Raw genomic sequence first — 14,302 nt, 5'->3', positions numbered from 1 at the left:
AAGTGATCAGAAGAGATAAACTCTTTATTTTTCCCCTCCTTCAACACAAGGCTTGGGCCCAATTGTGGCACCTTTGCCACATGGTACAGACTGCAGATGGATCCTGGGATCTGAAAACTGGCTTAGTTACAAAGTATTATTTGTTGAACCGATGGGGAAACTCCAGATAGATTTAACTAGTTTTCTGGCTGTTGGGTTGAAAATACTTCACTTATGGAGCTGCAGCCTCTGCATTTTATTTTATATTATTTGTAACTAAAGCAGCTAAAAATGTCACAGGTGCCTTTCACCTCATGCATGAGAAACTGTACAAAAATATTAAATTGTGGCAAGTAAATCCAATAATTACATTTGAATGTTGAATTGAAACATTTCTATATGAACCTTGCCATGGCTGTGTACTTACACGATGAATGTGGTAAGTTTGAAATATCAGATATATAGCAAGTACAAAAACAAACTTACTGAAATCTTCAAACACATTTATTGCTGCCTGCAGATGAGACTTTTTTATATCTGTTGTCGATACACTACTTGAGCCAAGAAGGTATTTTTGTTCCTGTAAGTATCTGAGTGTCTTGCTATTGTGGGAGTTGCTCACTGCTCAATATCTACTTGTACAATGGTACAACATGGGGGTGGAACAAAGTACCCTTGTTACCTGAACAAGATATCAGTCTTTTGCATGTCTCCCTTGTGAACTGAGTAAACATGGTCTAATCAAGCCATGCGTGAATTATTAAGATGCTTTATTTTACAATAAAATAACACACAAAATAGTTGTACTGCACTCACTTAATTTAATCCACACCATTTACCTACGTGTATTGATACAAAACAAAGAATAAACCACATTAAGCCATGTCAGTGGGTCATACTTGACTGAGACACCATGGCTTCTAATTACCAGTCAACATTTTTAACGTCTTTGCCTCAGTGAAAACCATCACCAGCTTTCCCTCTGACAAACTTGACTACCTACCCTCTGTCTTCCTGTTCCAAAAAAAAGACCTTCTGTCCTTTTCTGGCTTTTATTTCTAACCCAAGAGTGGAAATCATCCATGTGGTGTTTGAATGAAAAGTTATTGCAGCAGTTCTAAGTGACTGTTTACTAGAATGTTATCTTTTGCCGTCCGCATGTTGCCTTCATGGTTTGAAATCTAATCTACATTTCCCAGCCCTGCAGTCCTGTGATCTTAACCTCCTGTTAGGTTTTGGGATTTCTGACTATCCTAATAGTTTGTTACAGTTCTGAATATTAATGTAAATAGATTGTTGGGAGAAAATGTTTGTATCCAGTATGCGTGAAAACAATTTTAATTTTCAATTTGAAGGAGAATTTGAAATTGGATTAGCTAACTGGACTAGCCACAGGAATACTGTGGCTGCAAGAATAAGCCAGTGGAGAGTAACTCACTTAAATATATATATATAAAAATATAAAAACAAAAAACTGCGGATGCTGGAAATCCAAAACAAAAACAGAATTACCTGGAAAAACTCAGCAGGTCTGGCAGCATCGGCAGAGAAGAAAAAAAGAGTTGACGTTTCGAGTCCTTATGACCCTTTGACAGAACTAGGTGAATCCCAGGGAGGGTTGAAATATAAGCTGGTTTAAGGTGGTGGTGGTTGGTTGGTTGGGTGGGTGGGTGTGTGTGTGGGTGGGGGAGTGGGGGAGTTGGGGGGGGTGTGGTTGTAGGCAAAAGCAGTGATAGAAGATCATCAAAAGATGTCACAGATGGCAGAACAAAAGAACACATAGGTGTCGAAGTTGGTGACATTATCTAAACGAATGTGCTAATTAAGAATGGATGGTAGGGCACTCAAGGTATAGCTCTAGTGGGAGTGGGGGGAGCATAAAAGATTTAAAAATATTTAAAAATAATGGAAATAGGAGGGAAAAAGAAAAATCTATATAATTTATTGGAAAAAAACAAAAGGAAGGGGGAAGAAACAGAAGCGGGGTGGGGATGGAGGAGGGAGGTCAAGACCTAAAGTTGTTGAATTCAAGAGTAACTCACTTCCTGACTCCCCAAAGACATTTACAAGGCACAAGTCAGCAATGTGATGGAATACTCTCCATTTGCTTGGATGTACAGTTCCAAAAGCACTCAAGCTGACAACATCCAAGATAAATTAGTCCATTTGAATGGCACTCCATCCACCACTCTAAACGTTCTACAGCAACTTGCCAAGGCTCCTTCAAAAGCACCTTCCAAACCTATGACCTCCACCATCACCGTCACCTGCAAGGTCCTCTCCAAGTCCCATGTCACTCTGACTTGGAACTATATTACTGTTCCTTCAATGTCGCTGTGTCAAAATCCTGAAACACATTCCCTAATAGCACTATGGGTGTACCTGGACCCAAAGAACTGCAGTGGTTCAAGAAGGCAACTCACCAACTTCAAGGGCAAATAGAGATGGACAATAAATGCTGGCTTTGCCATCAACACACTCATCCCAAGAACAATTTTTTTTAAAAAAGCATCCATTTGTAAAACTTAGTGCGATTATAGATCTACCCTGTAAATGTATTTTGTATATATGTTAATTTATCTTTAAATTCTAAAAGCATCTGATATCTAATATCTCCTTACATGACACATTGTCAAATTTTGTTTGATAATATTCCTGTAAAGCACCTTGGAACATTTTATTATGTTACAAGTGCTATATAAATACATGTTCCTGTTCTTATTGACACAACTATTCAGGGTTATGAGAATTACTAAGAATACAACTGATGTGCCACTGCCAGTTGATCAGACTTATGAAGGAACATTCCTGTTGCCAGACAATGGTAGTTTTCAGTTTTACTCTCATTGGTAGCAGAGCCTGTTAGCACTGTAAGTGTGTCACTAGAGGCAGGGGCAACTAAAAACTAAAAGCTATCATGGACTGAATCACTGCATTCAACAAAAAACAAGGCAGAAAAGTTTGTGAAAACTTCTAATAATTGGGAAAGGTTTACACCTCCATGGATTGATTGTCTGTGTGTGATTGTTTTAAAGTGGATCTGATTGCTGTAGAAAGTCCTTCATAGTATGAAATAAGAAGATGCTGTAGCAGTATGAATGATAGCTGAAATGGCAGCATTTGTCAGAAAGTGCTTCTCCGAAATAAATGTAACATCAGTTCATGTTCTTGGTAATTCTCATAACCATGAATAATTGTGTCAACAACAATAAGCTATATTTGTAAAGCACTCTTTAAATACTAAAATGGCTTTTAGACTTTGTATCCCAATATTTACTCAGTGCTACTAAGAAAGGATAATGGGAGAAATTTCCCAACATCTCTGGAAGTAAGGACTTTTTGATGATGTGCACTATTTAATTGGATGACACCTTTTAAATGTTTTCTGTAAGTTTCCTGCCTGAAAGTGGAGAGACGATGGTGTAGTGGTAATGTCACTGGACTAGAAATCCAGAGGCTCAGGCTAAGAAATGTCCCTCAGGCTGGGGACATGGCTCAAGTCTCACCATGTCAGCTGGTGGCATTAAAATTCCATTAATAAAATCTGGAATGTAAAGCTAGTCTCAGTAATAGTGACCATGCAACTATCATCGATTGTGATGAAAATGAATCTGGTTCACTAATGTCCTTTAGGGAAGGAAATCTACCATTCTTACCTGGTCTCGCCTACATGTGACTCCAGATCCACAGCAATGTGGTTGGCTCTCAACTGCCCTCTGAAATGGCCTAACAAGCCACTCAGTTCAAGATAATTAGGGATGGGCAACAAATGCTAGCCTTGCCAGTGATGCTCACATCCCATGAAAGAATAAATAAAAGGTGGGGAGGGATGGCAAGAGTTTGCTAAGGCGTAAGGAGGGAGGCTTGTGTCAATAGGAAACATCACCTCCTCCTGGCCCATAAGTGGTGCTGCAAATGCACTAACATTGGGGGTATTGCCAGCTCTTGCCTCCTTTTGCCTGCCATTTAAGATTTGTGTCCCACCTACCTTCTGAGAGCCAATTGGTTGCTTGCCCCACTTGGAGTTTGAGCTTTAAAGTACTTTTAAAGTACTTCCCACTTGACCCAAACCCATCCAGCCTTAGGAATTAAAAGAACCCCCTATGTCCCTTATGTTCAGAGCTGCTTTGAAAGTTTGAGGCTTACACAGGTGGAATACTTGTACTGTTTCTGCCCTGTTTCTCTACAGTAAATATTTAGGGACAACCCAGTGCCCTCTCACTCCTCCCTCCGAACCTGTAGTGTTTAATATATTGCTGTTGTCATCTGTTAGGGCTGTTGAGAGTTTGCTTCAGTTATGTTCCCAGGTTGAACATCCAGGTATTTCCAAAGAAGTGTCCTTTGTCTGATCCTGTTCTATTAAAATAGTGATTTCCTTTCACCCAGGCTCAACTTCACAGGTAATTAATACTTGACTTAATAATTGCATCTTAACACACTAAAGGATAGATTATTCACATTGTAAAATAATATTCTTAAATGCATCATCTATATTCTTCCCTGGATATTTGGGATGGTGGGTGTTTTTTCATTACACAAGAATGTAGTAAGTGTTGAGAATCCCAGCAGGTCTTCACAAAGGTTTTGTACAATAAGTGAACACACTATTAGTTGTAAAAATAAAAACAAAAAACTGCGGATCTGGAAATCCAAAACAAAAACAGAATTACCTGGAAAAACTCAGCAGGTCTGGCAGCATCGGCGGAGAAGAAAAGAGTTGACGTTTCGAGTCCTCATGACCCTTCAACAGAACTGTTCTGTTGAAGGGTCATGAGGACTCGAAACGTCAACTCTTTTTTTCTCCGCCGATGCTGCCAGACCTGCTGAGTTTTTCCAGGTAATTCTGTTTTTGTTTTACACTATTAGCTGTGTTCTGTTATGAAGGTTCATTCCTGTGTGCCAGACACCACTGAGGTCACTTAGAGAATTTGTAGCATTCATGTCCTCCGGATAACCCAAAGCACTTGCTGGTTGATTAAATACTTTTGAAGTGTCATCAGTGTTATAATGTAAGGAAACATGGCAGCCAATCTACATGCAGGAAGATTTCACAAACAGCAATAAGATGTGACCAGATAATCTGTTTTTGTTAGCTTTGGTTAATGGATAAATAATGCCCGAGGCATTTGGAGAATTCCAGGCTCTAATAGTGACATGGGATCCTTAATGCCAACCTGACCATGGATCTTAATTGAAAGATGGCACATCTGGACTTGTGCAGCACACTCTCTGTACCACACTTAAGTGTCAGTCTAGATATGTGCTGAAATCTCTGGAGTGGGGCTTAAGCCCGCAACCTTCTGACTCACTTGACTGTGCTATTACTAAGTCAAGTCTGAGGTAGCTGTGAATATGTTTCTGAAAAGAGTCCAGGTTGTGTACGTTGGCTGCAATTTACATGCAGTTACATTAGAACAGATTGACAGTTTGAGTCTTTTACTTCAGTTTGGCTTTAAAAGTTGGTGTGTCAAAAAGGACAGGTATGAAGGTGTTAAATTTGCAGATCCAGATTTATTTAGTTATTGAGTTAAGCAATTGAAGAATGTAAAAAAAAACCTTGAGTTGAACATGAACTCCCAAGCATTTAAATTAACATACAATTTCAGAATAGAGGAGAAAAGGAAGTTGAACGCACTTGACTATGGTCTGAGAGTTTTGCCTGAAGACCATTTTAATTCTGAAGAAATCAGTTACACTGTTGCTGTAGTCATTAATATCATCAGACAATGTAGCAGCTGATATATTTATATTTTCCTTGTGCAAGTGTGGTGATTTGTCCACAGCTGTGTGTAAACTATTTTTATTGTCTATTCTCTTTAAAAAGAACTATTGTCTCACTCTGGCTTACATTCTCCAAGTGAGGCAGATATAGGTGTGAGCAATGTTCTAAATAACTGCACTTTTACTGTTACTTCAACTTTATACATGCAGCATTTTCTGAACCTGGACTAGTGGTTTCAGCCTTCATTAGATATTTTTAATATCATCTGCATCTGCAATTTAACTTTTGTTAATGTGAGTGACAAAGTAACATGCGGCAGTCAGAGAATCATACAAATTTACAGCACAAAGGGAGGCCATTTGGTGTGAGGGTATGCCACAGTGAAGTCAACAGAATTTATTGTGTTATTCCTCTTGATTTTTGGTGAACATTGTTTAATTAGGATTCCATAAGTGATAAAATATTAAATTCCTGGAACATCTAAGCTGTGGGAAAAAACGAGACATTAGAGCTGTAATCTTGAGAGATATTGGAGATTATAGCTAAAGCAAAAACAAATAAATTTATTTGAAATATTACTAGGCCAGTAAGGTATATGACAATGAGTGTTATACTTAGGTTATATAAACTGCACTTGGAATACTGTATCTAGTTTTGGTCTCCACATTTGGCGATGGATAGTAAAGCATTGGATGTGTGTTGAGGATGTCACTAAACATGGGTATATTAGCGAACATAGTCTAACTGAGTTAGTTACCCACTTTGGAGAAACATGGGACAAATGCAATTAATGACATAAGTTGTGGATATCAATACAGACATTATTGTAAAATACATAGGCCTGAATTTTCCCGTCGGCGATTTGGGGGCAGGGCCCGCTCGCTGAGGGGAAAATGATGCGAGATGACGTCAGGAGGAACCCCCGACGTCACCCCGGTCCCTTTAAATTTTTGGGGAGGCGGGCGGACAGCGAAATCAGCTGTCCGCCCACCGACCTGTCAATGGCCAATTAAGGCCATTAACAGGCTAATTAAGATAATTAAAGACCCTGCCCGTCCAACCTTAAGGCTGGCGGGCAGGCCAGGAGCCCCAGCGGGCTTCTGATAATACATGATTCCGCATCCACTGGCGGGATGAGGTCTCATGTCCGTTTTTAAAAAGTCTAATAAAGTTATGTCATTTTTATTAACATGTCCCATCTCGAGATAATATGTATAATAATTTTTTAATTTTTCTATTTTTTGGCTTTTCTTACCTGTCACTTATCTCCCTGAGACAGGACTTTGCCTCGGGGAGCAGTGCACTCTATCGCGCACATGCGCGAAACAGCGCACTTTGACAGATGGGGAATCTCCCCTCCCACCACACACAGAAGGCACTTAGCGCTTCCTGTCGGGCAGGCCGCTGGGCGGGTCTTAATTTGCCTGCCCACTCAAAATGGCTGCAGGCCCCGTTTTGGTGATGGGGGTCAGCTGTCCACCTGCTGCCAAGCTGGTGGGGCCCGCCTGCCATCCGAAGGCAAAATTCTGCCGATAAACAAAAAGTCATTGATGGCAGGAAGTATTTTTGCAGAGAATTGTCTTGTTTGCAGCAGTTTACTGGTGATTATATACCTTTTTGTTGGTGTCTTTTTGTTTAAACTATTTCCTAAACAATGAGGATGTTTGGGTCTTTTGTTGGAGACATGGGTTATTTATGCCTACCTGCTCCAATAATGAAGGGAGTGGCAAGGCCATAGAGAGATTTAAATACAAAATTGGGAATTTTAAATGTGCGGCCAGTGCAAGACAATCAAAATGGGTGTGAAGAGCAAGCATGTGATGTGGTTTGGGGAGTGAGCAAGAAAGTTTTGGACAAGCTGCAGTTTATACAAACATACGAATTAGGAGCAGGAGAAGGCCACTCGTCCCCTTGAGCCTGTTCCACCATTTGATAAGATCATGGCTGATCTGATTATGGCCTTAACTCTCTTTTTCTGTCTATCCCTTATTTGATTCCTTTGTCAATCAAGAATCTATCTAACTCGGCCTTAAAAATATTCAATGACCCAGCCTCCACTGCTCTCTGGGGAAGAGAATTGCACAGACTACGGAGCGTCTGAGAGAAAACATTTCTCCTCTTCTTTGTCTTAAATGAGAGACCCCTAAACTGTGTCTCCTAGTTCTAGTCTCTCCCATAAGGGGAAGCATCCTCTCAGCATCCACCCTGTCAATCCACCTCAGGATCTTGTATGTTTCAGTAAGATCATGTCTCGTTCTTCTAAATTCCAATAAATACAGGCCCAACTTGTCTAATCTTTCCTCATAAGATAACCCGTTAATCATAGAAATCAGTCAAGTGAACCTTTTGGGGATGGATGGTTGGAAGCCAGCCAGGAGAATTTTGGGGTGATTGTCTGAGGTGACAGAGGCATGAATGAGGGTTTCAGTGATGTATGGGGTAGTAGCAGTTGTCTTTTTGAAGGTGAAAGTAGGAGGTCTTTGTGTTGGAGAAGATATGAGGCCAGAAACCCAGTTTAACTTTGAACAGGAGACAGAGCAGTTGTGAATGATCTGGTTTAGTCTGAGTAATCAGAGTAATCCACATATTAATGGCAAGTGTATGGAATTTGTGATGAGTGCTGAAGATAATGGTTTCAGTTTTCCCAGTGTTTGGCTGAGAAAAATTACAGTTCCACCAAAACTTTGTCAGACAAGAATTCTGACAGTACAGAAACAATAGGTGAGTCTAGCAAGATTGCAGAGAGATTGGCCTGTGTCATCAAATATGGAAGCTGCCACTGCCATGGAATAAAGTTGAAGACGATTTCCGAAGATGACTTTTTATCCTGAAGCTAGCCATTGTTATTTGTCTTTTCCACCAAGAATCAGTGATACCTCCTGGGGTTGGGTGCGGGGGTGGAGGGGGGCTGGTGAGGGACAGGTCCATAAGATCACACCACTGAGCAAACTGGATGAACGTTGCTGGAGGCTCTTTCTAACCTGTGTCAAGTGTGGCTCAGTTGGTAGCACTCTTGGCTATGTGTCACAAGATTCTGGGTGTCCTCTTCAGGGCTTGAGCACAAAAAACAAGGCAAGACACTCCAGTGCAGTACTGTGGGAGTGCTGCACTGTCAGAAGTGTCGTCTTACAGATGAGAAGTTAAACCGAGGCCCGTTTGCCTACTCGGATGTAAAAGATCCCATGGCATTATTTTGAAGAAGAGCAGAGAAGTTATTCCCACTGTCCTGGCCAATATTTATCCCTCAATAAACATCACAAAAAAACAGATGATCTGACCATTATCACATTGTTTTGTAGGAGCTTGCTGTGCACAAATTGGCAGCCATGTTTCCTACATTACAACAATGACTACGTTTCAAAAGTACTGCTTTTGCTGTAAAGCACTTTGAGATAACCAATGGTCATGAATAGCACTATACAAATGTAAGTCTTTATATGTTAGTGTGGATTGAGTAAACTTGTGGGTTTTATTGCTTCTCTTTCTATGTTCCTTTGGATGCATTATTAGCATCTTTGCAAATTCTCTCCCTTGATTGTAATGAAAATGTATATAAGGTGTTCAGTTTGAATTTCTTTTCTTAGGTTCGTTAAAGCCCCATTGTCAGCATAGGGCGTAGCTTGTTTGAAGGCTAACGATCAGACATGCTTCAGAATGTAACAGGGACAAATTCTAAGAAAATTTTGAATATTAAGCAGTAGGTTATACAAAAATGTTACAGGAGAAAGAGCTTTTCATATTAATCATGAAAGGTTTGCTATGACTATCGGAGCCAAACGCGTCATTGAAATTGTTATTAGAATGTGGGAAATTTTTGCATGTTTATTGCCCATTACTGGTTGCCCTCTGGTCATGGAGCCAACCCCCTGGTGTAGGACTGGAGGTCCATACTAGCTAGTAGGGTAGGGGTGGCAGATTTCCTTGAAAAGCATCACTACAGCAACAGATTGCATTTATATAGCATCTTCAATGAATAAAGTATCCCAGAGCACTTTGCAAGAGGATTAAAAACAAAATTTGATATTCAGCCAAGTGATCCAAAATTTATTCAAAGAATTAGGGAGAATTAGAGAGGTTTAGGAAGCAAGTTCCAGAACTTAGGCCCTTGGAAGACAAGGTGCCAGTGGAGGAATGAGTAAAATCAGCATTTTAATAAGTGAATCAATTGGAATTTAAACACCAGTCTGATAACTTTCAAGGTTATCTTCCTTGGTGTCAACCCACAGCTTATCAGGTTTATTGAATTTAATTTCACAACTGGCTATGGTTGGATTTGATCGTTCTCTGGTACTTTTAGCCTCATATAGGCTCCACTTGTGATACGTAATTTTATTTAAAAATAATTAGGTACCAGAATACTGAGAGCAGTTGCCTAGAAAACAGATTGCTGTACATTTCTGTGCTGGTTCTTGGCTCTTTTCCATCTGGGGTGGTGCAAGAATTTGAGGTCAATTCGTCTAGGATGTGTTATCATCCACTGGCTTGCAGACTGCAATGGTAGAGGCCTGGAAAAAGGTCAGCTGACCTCTCTAATAGGTGGGAACAGCAGTTGGGGGAATAGCTCAGATCTAATATTGTGCTGCAGCTTAAGTTGGCAGGGATGTGCAGAACAGGTATCTGTTGCTTGTTTTTCTCAGCTCTTTTCTCCTTCCATCCTGGAGGGTATGCAAATCAACTGATTCTTGTGGTTACAGGGTTGAGTGGGCATTTCCCTAGTGAACTAAGAGACAGTCGGAACACTGCCTCTTTTCCAGTAAGATGATGCAATATATTGAGCAATCAAGGAAATGAAGATGCCTTCTGTTCAGGCTTTCATAATACATGAATTGTCTACTGTTTCCTTTTAGCTGTAAATGGCAAGGTTTGCTTTAGAGTATTGGCTTACATAAGAGGAATGGAGCACAGGTGAACTGTAAATTGTTGTGTATTTTTCATTAAAATGCTGGCCTCGTGTTCATCTTAAACTACTAAATATTTATTGCATTCATTTTAAAGTTTCCAAATTTTTTTGCAATGCAGAATGGTTGTTTTATTTTTAAAAACTTGCAGTGAAGTTAAACAGGAACCAGTTACTGTAGTGCTCACAGGACTGTGTTTAACAGGGGTACTTTTGGTCACCCTGGTGACCACGTACTTGGAATACAAAGGCAGCTTTTGTATTCCATGTGTTATAGCACCCCCCCCCCCCACTTTTTTTTTCTAAAATGACATACTCTCTTCTAAAATATTAATTAATAAATAATTGCTATACTTGCCTATCAAATCAAGTACTGAGTCTAGTTTGTGGCAATTTTAAAATGCCACTCTGTCAGCAGCTTTAAAATTGTCTTTTTTTGCAATAGGTTGTATGAAAAAGGGTAATTGACTTTAGAGAGCATCTGAAAGAACTAGATCAGACCTTTTGTATTTGAAGTAATGTGAAATGCCAGTTCTTTATATTAATTTCATTATAAATGTTCACATGTAGACATATCAAGTGCTTTAAGTTAGGAGCTAATTGCTTTCTGCTCAGAAATGTTGGCTTTCACAAATTGCATACCGCATGTGTCTCTTTGCCTTCTGCTTTCACCAAAAAGAATTGTTAGTTCTTGCTTCAATTGAACCTTAAAGTTAATGGCTGTCTGTTTCATTCCTTGCAAAAGCATACTGTATGCCCTTGGCTATGGAATCCTGGAGTCAAATTTCAGACTTGTTACATATTTGAAATTAAGAAGGCAATACTTACAGCTTTCTGATCATTTGAAAAAGTAGAAAAAGTTATAAAACTTAAATCAGTTACAATATATTGTGACAACTTTTGCACATACTGTCAGCCAAAGCAAAAAATAGCTTTACTGGAATTCATCACCTAAAAATGATGCAATTTTTAAATGTTTATAAATGATTGAAATTCTTTGACACAGTTGTGCATTTGAGCAGGACTGATTTTTGTTTGAGTCAGAAAATCAGTGGTATTTCTAACTGATGCACTACAAGGCATTCAGGCTTTTTATTTTGCTTAGCAACCAACACCTAGCCTTAGCTTAAACATAGTTACTAATGTCTGAACTAATCCTTTGTATCATGGAGGAGTGTGAAATGAAATGGTTAAGTATTTCCACCCAACCATCAGATTGATATATTTATAACCAACCTCTGGGGTTATTTATGTATTGTATCTGTGACGCAAGTGCATTGGTGCAGTTCACTACGGCACTTCTAATTTGACTTGCATTTTTTTTTAAACAGAACATTGATTTAATTGACATCCTGTGGAGGCAGGACATAGACCTTGGTGTTGTCCGTGAAGATTTTGATTATAACTACAGACAAAAGGAGTATGAGCTAGAGAAGCAGAAGAAACTTGAGAAGGAAAAGCAGGAGCAGTTGCAGAAAGAACAAGAGAAAGCTCTACTGGCGCAGCTGCAGCTGGATGAAGAGACAGGCGAATTTGTTGCCATTCGGCCGGCAAAGCACAGTGAACCTGAAATCCCAGGAGGAATTGCAGAACCTGTACAGGTACAAAGACTTTGTAACAGCTCTGTATGAAGCACAGCTCAAGCCTGAGGAACTACTTTGCAGTTCCACTAGAGCTTTATGAGAACTAACATTTAATTCTTATAGATCTCTAAATATATACAAAACATCATATTAAACTTTATTTTTTTTCTTTCCCCAAATATTTATACAAAATATTTGGTTGCCGGCCAATTTTAATTTAGACTGCAAAGACAACAGAGAGAGATGATGGAGCTTTGTCGTTTGATGAATGCATGCAGCTTCTCGCAGAGTCATTTCCATTTGTAGAGGACATAGAGGTGAGTATTTTTATTATTAGTCCTAACATCTAACTGAAAATCCTAGAAAGGTGCTGTGTGTTTGCTGGGCTCCTAATATTTATTTTTATAATCACTGTATATGAAATTTTGAAAATATTAGTTCCTGTGGTTACAAGGCTTGTGATTTTAGTGGCCTTGTGAGAACAGGCATTCATTTATAATTTGGATGTTTCTGAAATAAGTACTTTGACTATCAGGTAGATTTTATAAAAATGCGAAACTTTTATTCTAAAACCTGTGGATGCACAAGAGTGTTACCTTCTAGTTCTACTGTTCCAGTCATAAAAACTGAAATAACTGTGGAAACTTTTGAGGAAATGTGACCATAGAGTTTCAAGGAACCTAAAGAGTTCCTCTGATATATGTTTGCAACATAACTCAGGAAATGTAGAGTTTACAGTAAGGGTTGGGCAGCAACAAAGAGCACTTTTAAATTTTAAAAAAAGATATTGTTTCTAGTCTCGTACAGTCGCATTTGAACCTCCAGCTCCAGCTCAGACCAGTCCACAACCAATGTCTCCTGATCAGACACAGCAAGGAACTACTTCGATCCTTCCGTCCTCAGCATCTGAATCAAACTCTTTGGAGGACCTGGAGCAAACCTGGCAAGAGCTGCTCTCGATCCCAGAACTTCAGGTAAATACAATAGCTGAATTGAGCATGATATAATACAGAGGGAGCATGGATGTAACAAACACCCAAAGAATTCAGACCTGTAATAAACCATTTGTTCACAGAACAAACCAGTCATTGTCTCTGAGGATATTAATCTGAAATTCAGGGTCCAGCTCTGTTTTCTTTTTTCTACAAATGCATATTATGTGACCTTAATTTGCGTATGTGTGCGCCTAAATACAGATAACTAGACATTTTAAACAATAAAAGCTTTCATCCTGCAGAGTGTTTCTAACTTTGATTTGCAGGGTTTAATCATAGTGTGTAAGTACTATTTGAGTATAATTATTGCCTTTGAGACAATCTATTGAAAGGAGGGGTAGTGGGTGAGTTGGTTATATATAAACTTTTACTTTCCTCTAAGTTACAGAAGCTACATTTTATTATGAAAGTTGAGACCATACCAAATTTAATGACAGCACAACAAGTATAATTATTTAAAGGGGAAGGAATGTAAGAGAACAAGAAATTTTCTGGATTTATGTTTAGTCATTGTGTCATTCATAATAACTTTTCAGCATTTAGATGTAGGTCCTGGGAAAATCTTCAATACTCCAAAGTGATTCGAGAAACACATCTGTTGCAGTAAAATCACACTGGGCACTGGCTGTCAGTGGCTTTTTTGCATTTGCAATAGAAAACTTTCCACTCCTTCATTACATTAACATCACCAAACTAATACAATCAAGTTCTTCTAACATTTAAATTTTTTAAGCTAAACATTTATTATATTCTTAGTATCTTTAACAAATGAGCATTTGTTTGAGAATGTGCTTGCTTCTTGCACTTGCCCTTTTAACTAAGACTACATGAAAGAGAGCTAATTACATTATTATACTCTCAATTTTATTTTTGTAGATATTTATTATAACATTTCAGGCAGTTTCTTATTTTCCCTTTGAAAGTAAAAGCTGGGTAAATATTCAGCCTGCATATGATACAATTTTTTGCTGACTTTTTGATTAGATGGAGCTTTACCCATGTAACTTCCTGCATTATTTTCTGCACTGACAGTACAGAAACAGGCTCTTTGATCCAACCAGTCTGTGCGGGTGTTAATGCTCCATGTGGCCTTCCTCCCACCACTTCTCATCTAAACCTATCAGGA

General features: G+C 39.0%; 1 protein-coding gene across 4 annotated transcripts in view; it reads left to right on the top strand.

The window, feature by feature from the left end:
- Positions 1–14,302, top strand: part of LOC121284827 (nuclear factor erythroid 2-related factor 2-like) — a 31,525-nt gene that overhangs the window by 15,126 nt on the left and 2,097 nt on the right. For all 4 annotated transcript variants that reach the window (XM_041200578.1, XM_041200582.1, XM_041200580.1 and 1 more), the window contains exons 2-4: positions 11,930–12,199; positions 12,403–12,498; positions 12,979–13,155. In XM_041200578.1, coding sequence (XP_041056512.1) covers positions 11,930–12,199; positions 12,403–12,498; positions 12,979–13,155 — 543 coding nt within the window. The remainder of the gene's footprint in view (positions 1–11,929; positions 12,200–12,402; positions 12,499–12,978; positions 13,156–14,302) is intronic.

This window comes from Carcharodon carcharias, chromosome 12, assembly GCF_017639515.1.
Source record: "Carcharodon carcharias isolate sCarCar2 chromosome 12, sCarCar2.pri, whole genome shotgun sequence".
Taxonomy (NCBI): Eukaryota; Metazoa; Chordata; class Chondrichthyes; order Lamniformes; family Lamnidae; genus Carcharodon; species Carcharodon carcharias.
Note: the sequence above shows the minus strand (reverse complement) of the source record. Positions and strands in the feature narration are given on the sequence as shown.